The sequence below is a fragment of the Gymnogyps californianus genome, chromosome Z (genome assembly GCF_018139145.2).
Source record: "Gymnogyps californianus isolate 813 chromosome Z, ASM1813914v2, whole genome shotgun sequence".
NCBI classification, from domain to species: Eukaryota; Metazoa; Chordata; class Aves; order Accipitriformes; family Cathartidae; genus Gymnogyps; species Gymnogyps californianus.
The window spans coordinates 83,575,300-83,591,323 of NC_059500.1; the positions used below are offsets into that span (position 1 = coordinate 83,575,300).

Here is a 16,024-nt window from a genome sequence, read left to right on the forward strand (position 1 = left end):
TACGATACATCACTAGTCACGGAGAAGCAGACGTTATTCTAACCTTGGAACTACTCTGACCTGCCAGGCAATTTAGTCGATAAGTCTCCAGGGAAGCTAAGCAAACCTGCTCAGTTTTTTGAGTATTTCTGAGTTTTCTGATTAACTGTGCAAGACCCACCTCACTTCACAGAAAGCTTTGCAGTGCCGTAGGCCATCCTGATGTCCTAACGAACTGCTCTGTCTAGGCGGACAGAAACAAGCCCAAGTTTTGGCACCGGCTGCATTCTGCGCTGAAGACACTTTCTTCACAGTCTCTCTTTGACCTCAAAGCAGAACTCGGTAAAGTCATGCTGGCTACTTATTTTTAGCAGTCGTCTTTCTCAGAGGAAATATGCAATCGTACTTCACCTCGGCTGAAAAATCCACAAGTGCTCCCGAGTTCAGACAGATTTCCTGAGGCAGTGCTCTGGGCAAAGACAGTACTTGTTGATATTTGCCTTTCCCAGCCTATCCAGTATCCGGCCAAGGGAACACTGAAATACGAGCAGGGATATTCCTTCCTTACTCTATCCACAACACAACAAGTTTTCAACTGCTTGGAATATAATCATTTATTTATCTTTACAGTGATGACGGAAGAATGTACAGGTGTTTTCACCCATAGGTATAAAAATCTGTTTATATACAGAGTCACAATAATCTTTAATTGGGAAATCACTCTCTTCTCCTGATCCATTCTTACTAAAAACCACAGGAAAAACAAATATTTAGTACAGGCAATATAATTCCAGTAGGTTTGCAACCTGGCATCAAAAGCTCAGCTTTAGATTAAGGGTAACATTCGATACTTAAAAAAGGACTTTAAGTCATAGGACACAAAATAAAGTTGCTTTTCAAATAAGATATATACATCAAAAATAGGAGTCTAAAAAAGGCATTGGTTTTAATGCTATTAGAAAGCTATATAAATGTGCATGGGTCCATTTCTTCTTATAACGAAAGACCGAAGGAGAAAGTGCCTCTGTCTTTTAGGAAGTTCCTCCTGGGATAAGTCAGTTAAAAGTACCTGGAAGAGAGAAAGAAAGAACCCCTTTTGGAAAAGTAAAGGCTGATGGTCGCATCAATTAGAATGACTTTGTTGGAGCGGTTACGGCTGTGTTTCAGTTCCCTATCAAGAGCACACCATAAATAGTTCATAAGTGGGTAACAAAAAATTAATACAATGGAAGTAGCCACTCCGTTGTTCAGAGTCCCACAGCTGCCTAGTTACTTTTTCGTGGAGCACAACCCACGTACATAAGGTGCTTTTAACATCCAGCCTCCTGCACCACACACCCTCCTGGCACATGACCCAGGCCTCTGCAGGACTTCGTGACGGCCCTAAATCACTGTCAGAATTCTTGTTTTCTAAATACAGCATAATGTGTACATGAAAAGTTTCTTAATATAAAAAGATCATACCGGACGATTAGTCTGTGTAAAGGAAAAAAATCTTGCATCTTTCAAGCTATTTTACATTAACTAATCCGCTTACTCAAAAATCTTGTTCAAGTCTATAATTAAAGCCACTAGGGCAAAAAAACCCAGTTTTATAGAACATAGCCAACACATGTACATTTACATGTACACCGGCTATGTACGTGTAAATAGGTAACGAGTTCACAACTTGATGAAACCCAAGGTCTACTGATCCAACTGATTTCTGCAGAGAACCACAGTACCAGTGCCAAAATAACCACTTCTACAAATAGATTTCTGACTCCTTTACAAAATAATTGTTTTAGGCTAAATTAAAAAATTCAAAATGACAATTCGATTCTAAAATGGCAAAGGCTTGAAATTTCACATCTTAAAACAACATTCTTTCTTGACTTCCCTTAAAGCTACCCATACTTAGACTTTTACAGGAGAAATATTCAGGGATTAAGAGTTTGATAGTAAATAGCTGTAACTTAAAGCAATTAAAAGATTCCCGTAGCCTGGAAAACATCAAGATTCCTGGCCTGTTAAGTGGCCAGTAAACAACACTGGCAAATAGCTCTTGTCCACAACTTAAAGATCAAATTTCCCTTTATGTTGCACTGACACTATAAGTAATAAAAATGCCTGTGCATTAGAAACATGAGCATTCAGGGGCTGGTGGGTATATTATAAATACATTTTGTTTCTAATTCTAAGAATTTACTCAAGCAACACACCCTTGTATCTGAAGTGGTAACCTAGTGCACAGTCCAGATACTGAGTGCAAGAAGAACATCTGGCTGTTGGATGCCCCAGGCTTACATTCTTCATACAGGGGGGAGCCAAAATGCCATGGAATTGCCACTCTGTGCTATGGGTTGAATACCAGTTTGAATGTTCAGGAGCCTTGCTAAAGCAGGTCACAGCCTGGAAACTTCCATCCGATGTCTACAAGTTACCTGAACATAGTATTCATAGTCGTATAAAAGTTAACTCCTTTGTATATGTCAAATAGGAAATACATATATTCTTTCCCCTTGTGGGTACTAACTCCAGAACAAAAAAATGAAATTAATTCCTTTAAAATTACACAACCAGCTCCAGACAGAATTCTTAGTTGTTAAAACTTCAGCTAACTCCTTATGAAAAGGTCAGATCTCAAAGCTGTGCACTTTCATAAATGAGCACTACGAGCTCAATGGAAACAAGAGAATGAATTACCATTCTTCTGCAGATGATCAGAAAAACCCTGATTTTTTAAGAAAGTGTTTGGCAAATCCACAGATCAGTACTGTAAACATGTAGAAGATACAAGAAGATGCCTTGGAAAATTAATTTGTAGAGGTATTAGCCATTTAAAAATAAACAGAAAAGTTTCAGAAACTTGTTATGTAATTTTACTAAATTAAATTTTGAAGGACAGAAAAAGGCCAGTTACTTTGATTGCTTTACCCCAGTTTCACATCAAGTATTAAGTGCCAAAAAATATACCTGCACTGGTTTCTAGAGACTGGGTCTTTGCTGTAAAGGATGAAAACCACTGTTTTTTCCTTCCTGGTGATCTGTGTAGCATTTAATGTGAGGATGTTCATGTCTATATATGCAAAATCACCCCAGTGTTCTGCTGATATAGGGCAGGTCAGCTAACATACGTGTGGGGAGAAAGCAGGACTGCTTGTGTGCGATGCACTACTGTCCACCGACTGACCGCTGAGCGACTGCCAGCTGAGAGAGGTAAATCTCAGAGTGTGCCTCCAGGAGATCTGACTCACCTGATTTCTTTTTATGCTTCATCTCCATTATCCATTTCTACATCTATATCTTTTGTTGTATCAGCCGCTCGTGACAAAATGTCTGCCATTAGTGCTTCCTCCAGTTTTTTACGCACTTGTTGCACCCGCTCTTCTTGTTTTCTGAAGGGAGAGAAGGGAAGAAAGGGCCGAAACGTCAATGCTTCAAGTATACTAGTAGGCTGGGAGCATAACACTTGCAGAAACAATGACTCAGGACTGGTTTCTCAACTCTTACTTTAACTTAGAACAGAATACAATAGAATAGTTCCAGTTGGAAGGGACCTACAATGATTACCTAGTCCAACTGCCCGACCTCTCCAGGGCTTACTAAAAGTCAAAGCATATTATCAAGGGCATTGTTCAAATGCCTCTTGAGCACTGACAGGCTTGGGGCATCGACCACCTCTCTAAACCCTTACTGACTAGTTCTATTACCTTTGCATGTACACAGGCACGCAGGTAGTGCTCGGCACTAAAACTGAGAGCACTCTGAGCCAGAAACCTCACTGGTTTAACGTGCATGGTTTACTTTCCCTCATACGGAGACAGAAGGATTGAATGCGACATATGATCTTCCACTCTCAGGTTAGATACTTGAAAAGACCAAACAGAAAGTTAATGGAGCAGTATCCCACTGGACTATCTTTGTCAGACTGGCTTTTTTCTTTTTCTTCTTTTTTTTGCAGGACATTTCATGTACATCACTGAAAATCGTAGCAGGAGATTCCCGTCATGAGCATCGTAAAGGAGATCCGAGGCAATCTCCCTCTTTCCCAGTGTAAGGGTGTGTACACCAGCAGCACCTTTACAGGATGGTGGGGCACTGAGTAGGTTTCTAAGTGCTCAAAGAACCAACTCCAAGTCCCACACAATGCATGTGCAGGGGAAGAACCTCAAGGAGCTTCACTGGTTCCATTTATTTAATTACTCCTACCTGTCTATTCAGTCTTATCTGCTAGTCAGTGATGCATTTAAGATGGCAGCAACTTCTACTGAAACAAAAGTTTGTTTCCCTGGGGAAAGTTAATTCAAAAATACTACCTTGATATCAATATCAATTTAAGATATTTTGATTCAATGTTTAGTTTGGAAGGTAATATTTAGCTTTCAAATGCTACCAGAAAACAAGAAGTCCTCTTTTGAAGTTTTCCCCAGAGAACACAAATTTTGCATCAGACCCAGGGGTTTTTTACATGAAAATCTACTTGTTCTATCAACCTATGTTTTCCAAAAAAGAAAACTTCTAAATAAAATATATGCTTAAAAATGGCCAGAACTCATCAGAAGCAGGCACAGGAAAACATTTGTTAGTGCCGCAAACTCCCTGTGGCTATTTAGGATGGCAGGACAGATACAAAGAACATCAAATCTTAGAAGATCAGGAGTGATATCCAACGTGCTCCAGAGGCCGGAAGGCTCTGAGGAGCACCAGCCTCTAAGGCTATTCAGTTCTACGGCTGCAACCGCTACCAGCATTCCCTAAGTGCTTCAGAGGAGGCTGTCTGCTTACAGAGATAGCAAAAGGAAGGGAAAAAAAAAAAAGAGCAAGCCAGCAGTTCAGTACAGAACTTGTTTTCTATCTTCCAGCTGTTTTCTATCCTTGTTTTCTATCTTCAATATACAGCTTACTGTCCCAGAGCTGTTAACTTTCAATGCCTAGAGAGTGATCTTTCAAACCCCGGGGCAGAGAACCGAACAAAACCAAAGATGCCTTATCTTTTGCAGAACCTGTGACAAAGGAGAAATAAAAGTTAGAGTAGCAAATTCAGTATTTGTTAATTGAATGACAATGATGCCAGGAGCACACATAGGCTGAAATACAATTTCTTAAAAAATCAGTAATGAAAAGTTGTCACCATCTCACTGTTGGAATACACTGTGAACTGGCCAAAGATTATGGAAAATAAATAATTGAAGTATGTTTTATTTTTCTCCTTTTTGGCTTTAGAATTTTGACTTTAAAGACAGTATCATCTTTCCACAATCCACAGCCTACAAACTCCATCGCAACAGGCTTCAGACTACAGTCAATAACCATTTACACCAGCAGATCCCTTCCCTAGATTCCTGGTGGTTCCTTACTCAGGGCTAATTTAGGCTATGATGATAAATATGAACACTTAATGACAGCATTTTTTAAAAAGTGCCTGAATGACCAAACCAGAGAAAAGAAAGCTGCTGGAATATCTTTAAAAAGCTCCCCTTTAGAGCGCAAAGAAAATTCCAATGAAGTAAAACACAGTAAGGACACTTCCCTACTCTTACAAAGAATGGATCAAGAATGAAATGTAAATGTTCCTTGAACATGGTGCTGGTCACTGGGCATTTTAAGTGTATCTCCTGGAAAAGCCCTGAAGTATCACATATCCAGTGAAGATATGGGAAATCATCAATCCTCCCTTTGTCAAAAAAGACACAGGGCATTTAAACAACCTTGCCCACTCAGTAACCCGAATCAAGCCATGAACAGCTGAGCTGGGAGAGAAAGGAGCCCCGTTCCAGGCTGTGAATATTTCATAACATCAATGTGTACCGGAGAATGCACTTGCCAGAAAGCACACAAGAAGTTAATCTGGAACATCCTTTCTTTCTTGGTACTACAAGGTCCTTCCCTGCTTTGCTCTTCAGTGAGTCTGTTGTCCAGCGATGGAACCTAACAATAAAGGCCAGCAAGTATCCTATATCAACTTCGAGGAGCTGGGCACAAAACAATCATAAGCTTTACCACCTCATTAGGCTCCTTTATTTGAGATCTTCTTTTAAATGTACTTAACTATGTTGATGAAGTTCTGAGAAACATATGCTGAAGCATAAGCTCAGCCTGTCCTAGATTTCAGAATCGTTATCCTGATTTGTAACAAGCTCCTTCCTACCATCTCAGACATACGACTGTAGTATTCAACTCTCACAATACACAGAAGTGACAGCCAGTTTTCTGTATCTCCGACTAGCTTCTGTTACTAAGGGCCCAGGTTCCCTATTTACAGTGTATGTGGCCTTCTCCAGAAGTTACTCCCAGGTCTTGCTTCCCAAACTCACGTGAAGACATAGCTTTCCCCAGTTATCTCACTTCCAAATTTTCAGCCAGCTAGTTGATCTCCCAAGGAGCAACAACCAAAAATAATTCACAGCACTCCCAGTCCTGAAGAGTCTGGTATTCTAGCAAACAGAGTTTTTAAGTATTAAAAACATAGGTCTTCTTATACAAGTAATATGACTTTTAAAGCACATGAACTACCAAGAGCAAATGTTTAAGAACCAACAGCAAGAAACCACTACTAATAAAAAGTGTTTATCTTTAACACTAAGTAAAACTCTAGGACTTGGAGTATCTCCATTCAATTCGATTAATTTGACTTCTTATGCTAGTTTATCACAGCAGTATTAAGTAAAACTACTTTAGCCCATTAAGTCAACAGGGTTAGCAGTGCTGCCAGGGAAGGCAAGCGTGCTGCCCACGAGTGCCCACTCTTCGCTACCAGCCCTCAGCCCTTCAGCTCCCCAGCTCCCCAGCATCATCCTGGCGATGGAGCTCCCACACAACAGCAGCCTGTGCCGGTCCTTCTCACCTCCCCGGCTGCATCACGCGCTGCTAAGCAGCTCCCTGGCCACGTGCTCTTTTCAGCCTTCCTCCCAGCAAGACACAATCCTCATCCTTCAAGTACTATTGCCTTCAAAAGCAAGCTAAAATTAAAGACACATTACTCCTAACGCAGAAATCCACAAGCCCCAGTTCCAATTCTGACCTTATTTTCAGTGAACTGCTTTATACAACAGGATTGTGTACAGCTCTGCATTCAGATAGTTTCCCTAGTGCTTAGCATGATTTCATTTGTCCTCACTACTTGCACTCTTCTCAGCCCACACAACTAAGTGATGTGTGCATGCTTTAAAGACGTGTGATTCCACACTACTGTATGCAATCAAACTGTGATACTGTGCCAACCTCCCCTCTGATTTCTCCCTCTATTTTTCTATATTGCTAAATCTATTGAGGCTCCATTTGATTTAGTTCCTTGTGTGCTGCCACTGCAGTATCTACTCTGTCATCAAAACAAAAAATTGCGTAGAGCTCTAGTAATAGCATTTAGCTGCAGCAGAAAAACAAAGGTATCTTTACATTTAGGATGGGTGTCAGGCTAGATGGGAAAAATCCACAGAACCAACTTGTCCTTGTCTGAACACCAGTTCCACCTCCCTACGTGTCAGGAGGGAGGTAATACCCTCTTCCCCTGCTCTTCCAGCACATTCAAATATAGTATTTTTTGGAGACACTCTAATCAAGAGCCATCACATTAAGTGCTTACAGTAACGTTTACTCTGTTTGTATGAAAAACATACTCTCAGCAGCAGGGATTCCAGAAGTCTTCCACTAACCAGATCTGAGATGCACTGCTGAAAGGAGAATTAATTACTAGTATGTTGACTGTATTTGCTGTATTATATTAAACTCAGGTTTAGGGGCATCTGCTAATGCCCCCCCACATACACCTCTCCAACGCATCACTTCCAATAGATCTTTCCCATCTCCTCCTCCCCTCTCGGTAGAAATTAACCACTGTTGAGACAGCATACTCTAAATGGTAATTACAGAAACTCTCAGATGCCTCGTTACTGTCCTTTCCTGACATACTCCGCATTAAACTCATCTTTAGATCTCGGGTCAGAAAGTTTATCTTGTAGCCAAGATTGATAAGGATTATTTAGGGTTTTGCCTCCCTGCAACACACATCACTCTACCTTACAGTTTTCTTATTCCTGAGGAGAGCTCAGACTGTGGAAAGATTCTCGATCTCTCATTTTCTTCCTTTGGCACATTATAGTTCTTGTGGCTTTGGTCTGTCATACTGAAAGTGAGATCTGTATAGGGTATTGAGGAATATTATGAGGGACTAAGCTACAGCTGACTAGCTTGGATCAAGGTTCATATAGCTTAAGATTCAGACTTTCTTAAACCCGCACCAAACAAACTTAGAGAGCATTAAACTTGAATTACTTTCCATTCCTGTCTCATGGTAAACACAGCTTAGTTTTTGGACAGATTAACAGGTACTTTTTCTTACCCACTACTGTGCAGAGCATGACACTGCCAGACATACGACATTAATTGTTATGCTTTGGTAAATTTAACAGGTTATGGCTACCCATAAGAAAAAGCAGAAGTCCTATTACCATGCTATTTGAAAAGGGCAATTGTCAAGACACCCAAGAAAGCTCAGGAACAAAACCTACTGGGTGATGGTAAGCGCTCAGCAAAGAACCTAGACTGAGCAAGGGAAAGGGCTGTTGAAAACTGAAAGGTGGGATTTTCAGAAACGACTTACATGCTTTAGGAAAAGAAATCCCCTGAAAACTATAGGCTTCAGAAAATCCCACTAAAGAGAGAGCCATTTGAAAAGAATGACAGACTGGACTAGGAAGCAGAACAGAGCTGTGAGTCAAAAATGAATTTTATAATATATTGCAGAACTTCATTCATCTAAGCGCAACTAGAAAAAACAATCCACCTATTTGTTCTTTTCAGAAGATACCATTCCCCAGTTCATCCTAAAAGAGAGAAACTGGTTAAAGCATTTATCTAGCAGAGACACAAACGTTGTCAGCCTTAGCCTTTCATGGAAATGGAGGCAACTCAACAGTGCAGTTGCAAAGAACATAACTAGATGCTGGTCAGGAAAGAAGCTACAAACAGAAGCTGCAAAGCAGCAGTCTCAAGATAAATGATCTCACAGACTCAGTACGGAGAAGACAGTTAATAGGGAATTCTAAAAGCCTGCCTCAGGAGGCTAAGATTTGGATGTAAAGACCACTGGAACCACACCATACTCATTTTACATACTTACCTTTCACAGGACTAGCATTAAGAAGCCCAGAACTATTCAGAAGGTGTATCCCACAACTGAGAAAAAAATAGATGCTTGTCCCTAGTGACAAGGAAACACAGTTGTTTCTTAACCATGCATTTATAGGAGGTTATTTAATGTTTTCCCAGTGAGTGTGCTGAACCAAAAGTGGAAATTTTGCATTTTACTCTGATTCTGAAAGAGATTTACCATCATTACATGACCAGGAATACTTCAAGTTAAATATGAGTCAAGCTGACAGCTATTTTATCAGACGTAAACAACTGCTATGATCTCCTTGAAGAATTTATAGCACAAAAGAATATATACTGGCACCTGACCAGATATCCCCAATGGCAAACTTTTCCGTACCGTTATGTAAGTTCAGAAAGCAATTGTACTGCTTTCCTTAGTGATAACAGGTGCCATACTCCGATACTACTTCTTCATGCAATGTGTTTTCTGGATGGTCTTAAAATGAAAGCCAGCTTCACACAAACAGTATGAAAAGGTAACTTCTAAGAATATTAAATCCTTTTGTAGTGAGCTGCCTACAAGTCACGAATCAGAAGAGACACCGAACTGGCAGCATATTCATAGAGGTAGAGCCACTCCAGTTTGGAATCTGTGTCCTTCCTGAGTTGCCAGTACTGTCTGACATCAAATTCAGAATCTGCTTTGTCAAAAAAACTGAATCACTGATAAGACAAAAAAGGAATTTTGTGTCCAATAAATAATAAACATTGTCAAACACACTAAGAAAGTTTCTCATCCTGCCCTGTAACTTTCTGTAACTAAGCAAGAAGAGTTTACCTTCTGAAAGCATTTCAAGTTGACGTTTAAAGCAAATAATCCCTAAGTAAAGGACTGGGAATCAGATAATTTTATACCTTAACATTAGCTCTGCAGAAGCTTCAGCTAGCCATCTAGGGCTTAGAAAAGAACGTGCTAGGAGTGGACTTTGGTGCCGAGTGAATTCCACTAAGTGGCAAGATCCGAGTTTGATCTTCAGATTCCCTACGCAATCTAGAATTTAACTAAAAATGTGATACTAAAGGCAGTGTTCATTCCATGTGTTGATTCATGCTAAGCAACACTAAAAAAAACCTTGGATGACAGGATTGTGTCCCGTGTCTCGCCACACTCTGGCAATTAGTCAGTGCAACAACAAATCTCTCTTTCACTCACTCCTAACCTTGAAATTCAGTGCTGACGCCCATGCTTCTAGTACCCAAAAAAGGATGATTATTTCTTTGAAAAGAAGATTAACAGTGCAGCTATTAAAAAACAAAATCTTTGCCCATATGTGAATAGATCTATCTGTGCTCTTCATATGCTATCCCAATCTCCCACTTTAAGAGAGTGTATGAGCCGCAAAGCTATATGCTATAACGGAATATTCTTACTCTCCTTTGTTGAAATTACTTACTTTTTAACTGAGATCAACAAATTAACTTGACCAAACCAGAAATGGGAAGGAAGAAAGCCAATAGTGATCATGACTATAGCTTAATGTTTAGGGCACTCTCTTGGGAAAGAAAATGTGGATTATGACTCATACCCTAGTGAATATTTTATATTACTATTTTGACCACAAAGAAAAAACCCAGGTTTTCATTTTTCCAAGTTACTGAACTAATCAACAGGTACAAGAAAAATGTTCACACTTCTCTTCCTTATCTCCAGGACTGCACTGAGCCAGGAAGGAATCTACTTTAATTGAACTTGCTTTTCATTTTACTGAAGACTTTATGAAACTTACCTAATGTCATCATCTGTGACTATGAAAGCTTTGCAGAGGGGTTGGGATGTATTAAGCCAGACGGCTGGGTTCTTCTCAACGGCTGCAGAGAGCTGCCCCGTGATAGGTGCAGAACTGGTGTGCAAAGCACTAGCAACAGCTGACAACAGGGTATCGTCATTGTTACCTGGGCCAACTCCTAAAACAAAGATAACTGAATAGTCACCATTCACGTTTCGTATGTAGCTTCCAGTGGCAGAGCTCTTCTCAGTTTGTAAGGTTATGTACACTCATGATATGACGGTCACTGCATACAGGACTGTATAATCTAAACAGTTAAATGCAAGTTCTTAAAAGTGGCTTTGTAATAGCACAGATCTCATTTAAGTGTTAGTTAGCATTTCAAAAGGCATCTCATTTCTAAAATTGGCTAGGTTTTTTGCTTACACTAACAATTACAATATCATCAATTTTTTAATCCAGATGATCACATCATGAATTTATCAGTCACATACTGAAACAGGTTTTTTGCAGCTTTATGGTATTAATCCACACCAGCACAGTCTTTGCTTTAACACTACAAGGTATTAAATTAATTCTGGAAAATAAACACTGGAGATTTTTACAACACTCAAATTCCCAAGAAAATCTCCCAAGCAGTGGAACAAAGTTATTAATTTTGAACTATGACTTGAACATATTTTAGATCAACTTTCACCCATAAGAGTGCAGTTCTGAAGTGTGGTTTCTATTAACTACATAAATGAACTAAAAATAAACATAGTTTTGGAGACTGAGGTATTTTGTCAGCAAGAACATTTACAATTTCAAGTTTACTTAATCTGACTGTAAACTGAAAACTTGTTAAGAGCATCAAAACCTCTGTCCTTTTTAAGCACAAACAACTTTGTGGATCCGAAGCAAGTGAAGTAAGTGAACACAATACCTTGAAGACCTTTAGGTAGCTCCATGGATTTTATGATTTGTTCACTGACATCCGATGCGCTGAGGCCTTGTAGCCTCTTCTCCCAGAAAAGCTGAAAAAGAGAAAACAAGATTGCTCATTAGAAATTAAAAAAAAAAAAAACCAACTAAATCAGCTCATGGAGATAAACAGCATTCATGATCAAAACAGCATCAGAACAATAAAAGACAGACAGTGCCTAGCAGCTTACAAAACAATCAACCTAACAGTCACGTAAGCTACCAAAAAGGTAATATCCTGTCTGCTGATGGAGTTTTAGTCATCGGGAACATGCTTGTATGGAATTATGCAGTGTGTGTTGAGACACTGGAGAGAGCTCTGCACGTGGGAGCAGTACAGCTGAGCCAACACTAATGCTGATCAGCAGCTAGGCCACTTCAGACCTATGCTGGCTTGATGACCCGGCCCTTTCCGACGCTGTATAGATCTCTTGACTTATCTGGAAATAGAATCAAATCTTTCCACTTTTAGGAAGATACATGAACTAAATTCACATTAATTTTACTTTCTATTGCTTGTTTATTAGCTGGGAACATGTTTCCATTTCTCACAGAAACCAATTTCTTGACCTAAGAGATTTTTGTTTAATGATACAGATTTCCCTACTCACTCCTATCTTACTGGTCTGAAGATTCATCCTGAAGTTCAGGGCTGGAGATTAGCCACACCTATTCTTTAAAACAGGCCTTTTCTATTTAGCAAGATAGTGATGAAAGATAGTTAAAAAGTCAATTTCCATTCCACGGGAAGCTACCTTTTACAGTCTTAATAAGGAGGTAAGCAAGAACGTAGCTATGCACTTTCCTGTAGAAAAGGCATTCAGAAATAGTTGATTTTTCTGCAGGATATGGGGGACAAAAAAAACAACCCTATTTCTTTTCAAGCCTGCAAAATCCAAGACAAAAAAAATAGACAAGTAGTTATTCCCATTCCTAGGAAATTGTTGCAGTTGGGTACCCAAAAGCCTCAGTTTAAGATAGGGCTTTCGAATGTCAGATTCTGCTCTAAAACTGGAAGTGAAACAACTAGAGCATCCTCTTTCATCTTCTGTGGAACCTACATTGCTAGTCACATGACATCACGACTGAAGCACTGTACATCAGTGATTCTTATTCAGAAAAAAAACCCATTTTTTTCAGTTACAGAGGTAGTAAAGGCAAAGAAAAAAGCAACATAGAACACCTACCTTAGCATTAAGAGTATACTACTGACTGAAAAAACCCACGCGGTTATGCTAAGAAAAACGCAATACTCTCCACAACATGTCTGTGCAGCTTTATAAATCAGTAGGTTGAATGATACTTGTGTTGCCTGAGAGATTACTATGTCATTTTATAGAGATCTACTTATTTAAGCACTCTTCTCTGGACAATAGGACACATTTATAACCGAGTTTAGATCTAGAGTGGCTTAGAAAACCCACAAGGATCACCTCTTCAGTGACCTTCAGTAAGCTCTTCAACTTTTTTGCAAACTCTGACTACATTTAACGTGTTCTTGACATCTCCGTGATTTCACAGCTTTTTGAAAATACCTGTTGCCACTTGTGTCTCATTTACTAGAGCCACTTAAACTTCAAATGCTTCCTGCAAACTGACTCCTCGCTCTTAATTAGCATTAATTTTCAACATTCCAACCCAGGTTTGAGCTACATTGTTAGTTGAGTATCAAGGCACCTCTTTTATCGTGTTAAATGTTAAAATATTTAGTACCACCAGTCATTCACTCCTGCTGTTTACCACCATTGCTAAGTCCCCACCCCAAGAAAGCAGTCTAGATGTCTTGTAGCAGTCCTTACAGCTCCGTGGATGAAGAGGCAGTGCCTTAAAGCTGTCTAGAATGCTAAAGAAATCCTTCGTTACAAAGGCAAAAACAGCAACTCACTAGCCAAACTCTAAAAGGAATATTAGGATTCAGATAAATGAAGTCAAAGTAAAATCCTATCAATTCAGTACTTCATGACTTCCCATCTTGATCAAGTGTTAGCTTCCCATCTTGATCAAGTCTCAACAAAGTTTATTCATGCTTTCAACTGTTAAAAGAATTCACTTTTCATTCCGTTTCCCTCTCCATTTCATTGACTTTTAGAGAGAAACAAAAGGCCCACCAACTCCAAATCCAAGCTGTTTTTATATGCTTCAGGTAAACATAAGAACAGCCTCTGTTTATTCAGGATAAAATTAATTGGTCTACAGCAGCAAATACATCACCAAATACAATCAAATATTACTGGGTTTTGATCCCTCAGTTCCCTACTCAAATGAACCCAGTGCACATCACAGAGGGAATGACAAATTAGGAGAACGGTTTGGTTATAGAGGGTCTATAGGAATGCAAATGCCTGTGTGGGAGAGATTGGTGCTTGAAGGAGGACAACTAACACATATGAAAGCTTAGAAGATTTGGGAAGTATAGTGCAATATTGATTGGGTGGAGCTTCCAACACCAGTATTCACTCAGCTCTTTAAGCACTGATTGCGAATGCAGGGAAAAGTCTATACAACTATCAACACCTCAGATGACCTGGAGGTCAATGTCAGGTAGAAAAAAGCACTTGGTACGTAGACACACCTGTTAAAACAAGACTAAGTGAAGCATTTTCCTAGCACAGAGGTTCCAGCACCAGCTTCCAGCACCGTTATGTATCATTATTTGCAAACAACGATTGTGCTCCAAATTTTCATCTCCTCAGTTCTCCACTGAGACTGCACAAGTCACTCTTACTAATTTTTTGCTCAGAAATGAATCACATTCCTGGAGTTTTATTGTGAAGTTTGTTCCCCAGCTCTTTATGGGTTCTTACGAGTCCCCTCTGAACCCCTGTATCTTTTCCTGGATCTTACTGAAGATTCTGAGCTGGAGCAGACCTGGACAAGTATTTCCCTATCAGCTGCACCAGGAATAGCTATTAAGGGACAGAGAGAGAGGGAACGAAGCTGCTAATACAAATTCAGAAAAAGCTTTTCTGTTACTCCACTTACATGATGAACACGCAACCATTCCACAGCAACAGAAGTATGCATTCAAGTGCCTGAAAAAGATCTTGCAAGTCTCGATGCGCAGAATATCTGCCTCTGAGGTTACAGCCCTAAAAATAGCTTACATTATTTAACTTGCAACTCTCTCATCATTAGTGAGACACAGAATGGAAAAAGAGAAAGTAAAGCTCAGGTTCACAGGCTTTGTGCCCCGCTAAGCAGAGAAATAGGCACCTAAATTAGGAGCAATTCATAGAAATCCCATCTAGTTTAACAGTTAGGTGTCAGCATCCATAGACCATGGCCCAGGCAGACTGCCCCCTTGGCATTCGTCTCCTGCCCAAAGCCATCTGGACTTCATAAAACAAGCAACAGCCCCTCACGCAGTCCAAGCATCTGCAGATATAGCCACTCAAATTCAATAAATGACTGCCAGCAACAGAGGCCACCTTCTGCCTAATAACCTTACATCGTCTCACAATCAGAGGTTTTCTTGCAAAATGGAGTGAGCTATTCAGACTAGGCTTTTCTCAGCTTGAGCACCCTGGAGAGTACTGTCGTACCTGAAGCACAGGGCAGGCTGATACGGTCCGATCTTCCTTCTTCCGGCTGAGAATGCACTAGTACAGCCAGAAAAGCAAGATTCATGCCTCCAGGAAAGAAGCATTAGCAAACACGAGACCCTGTTATTCAGTAACGAGAATCCTGATGGGACCAGGATAGGAAGGAATGAGACAAGAACCGGATTTCAAGATTCATCATTGTTATGATGTGATATTTCATTACTAATGCAAAATGAATAACCATTCTGAGGATTCATCAGTCAGTTACGGGTATTCATCATGTTGGAGGATGAAAAATGGCTCTATTTCAGTTTTGCCTGAAGCAGTGGTTAGGGAACACACACTAAAACCCAGGCCCTTCATTTACTGACGTTTGAGCGTTCTAGATTCAGAAAGACCCAGCAGCCAAGTGCTCCGTTTCCCAGGAAATGAATGAATATGCCTTATGCCAAAAGTGACCCCTTACGCAATAATCTCCTGCCAAGCAAGAAATGTATCCCTTATCACTCAAACTTACTGTCCTAAGGGCAACCCTGTTTTTTTCCTGTGACAGAGGAGGCAGCACAGGAATGCAATGCCAAGGTCCCCAGGGTGGAGCAGAATTTTCACTTCCTTGTTGTTCTGAAACTCCATAATGGCAGAGCTGTACCACAGCTGTGCTTCTGAAGTTCTTTGTTT

The 16,024-nt window shown here is 40.0% G+C and overlaps 1 protein-coding gene across 1 annotated transcript in view; it reads right to left on the reverse strand.

The window, feature by feature from the left end:
• Positions 1–573: 573 nt before the first annotated feature.
• Positions 574–16,024, reverse strand: part of MBD2 (methyl-CpG binding domain protein 2) — a 41,723-nt gene continuing 26,272 nt past the window's right edge. The window contains exons 4-7 of the mRNA XM_050913095.1: positions 11,767–11,857; positions 10,842–11,019; positions 3,216–3,356; positions 574–1,048 (exon numbers count right to left, since the gene is read on the reverse strand). Coding sequence (XP_050769052.1) covers positions 3,227–3,356; positions 10,842–11,019; positions 11,767–11,857 — 399 coding nt within the window. The 3' untranslated portion in view covers positions 574–1,048; positions 3,216–3,226. The remainder of the gene's footprint in view (positions 1,049–3,215; positions 3,357–10,841; positions 11,020–11,766; positions 11,858–16,024) is intronic.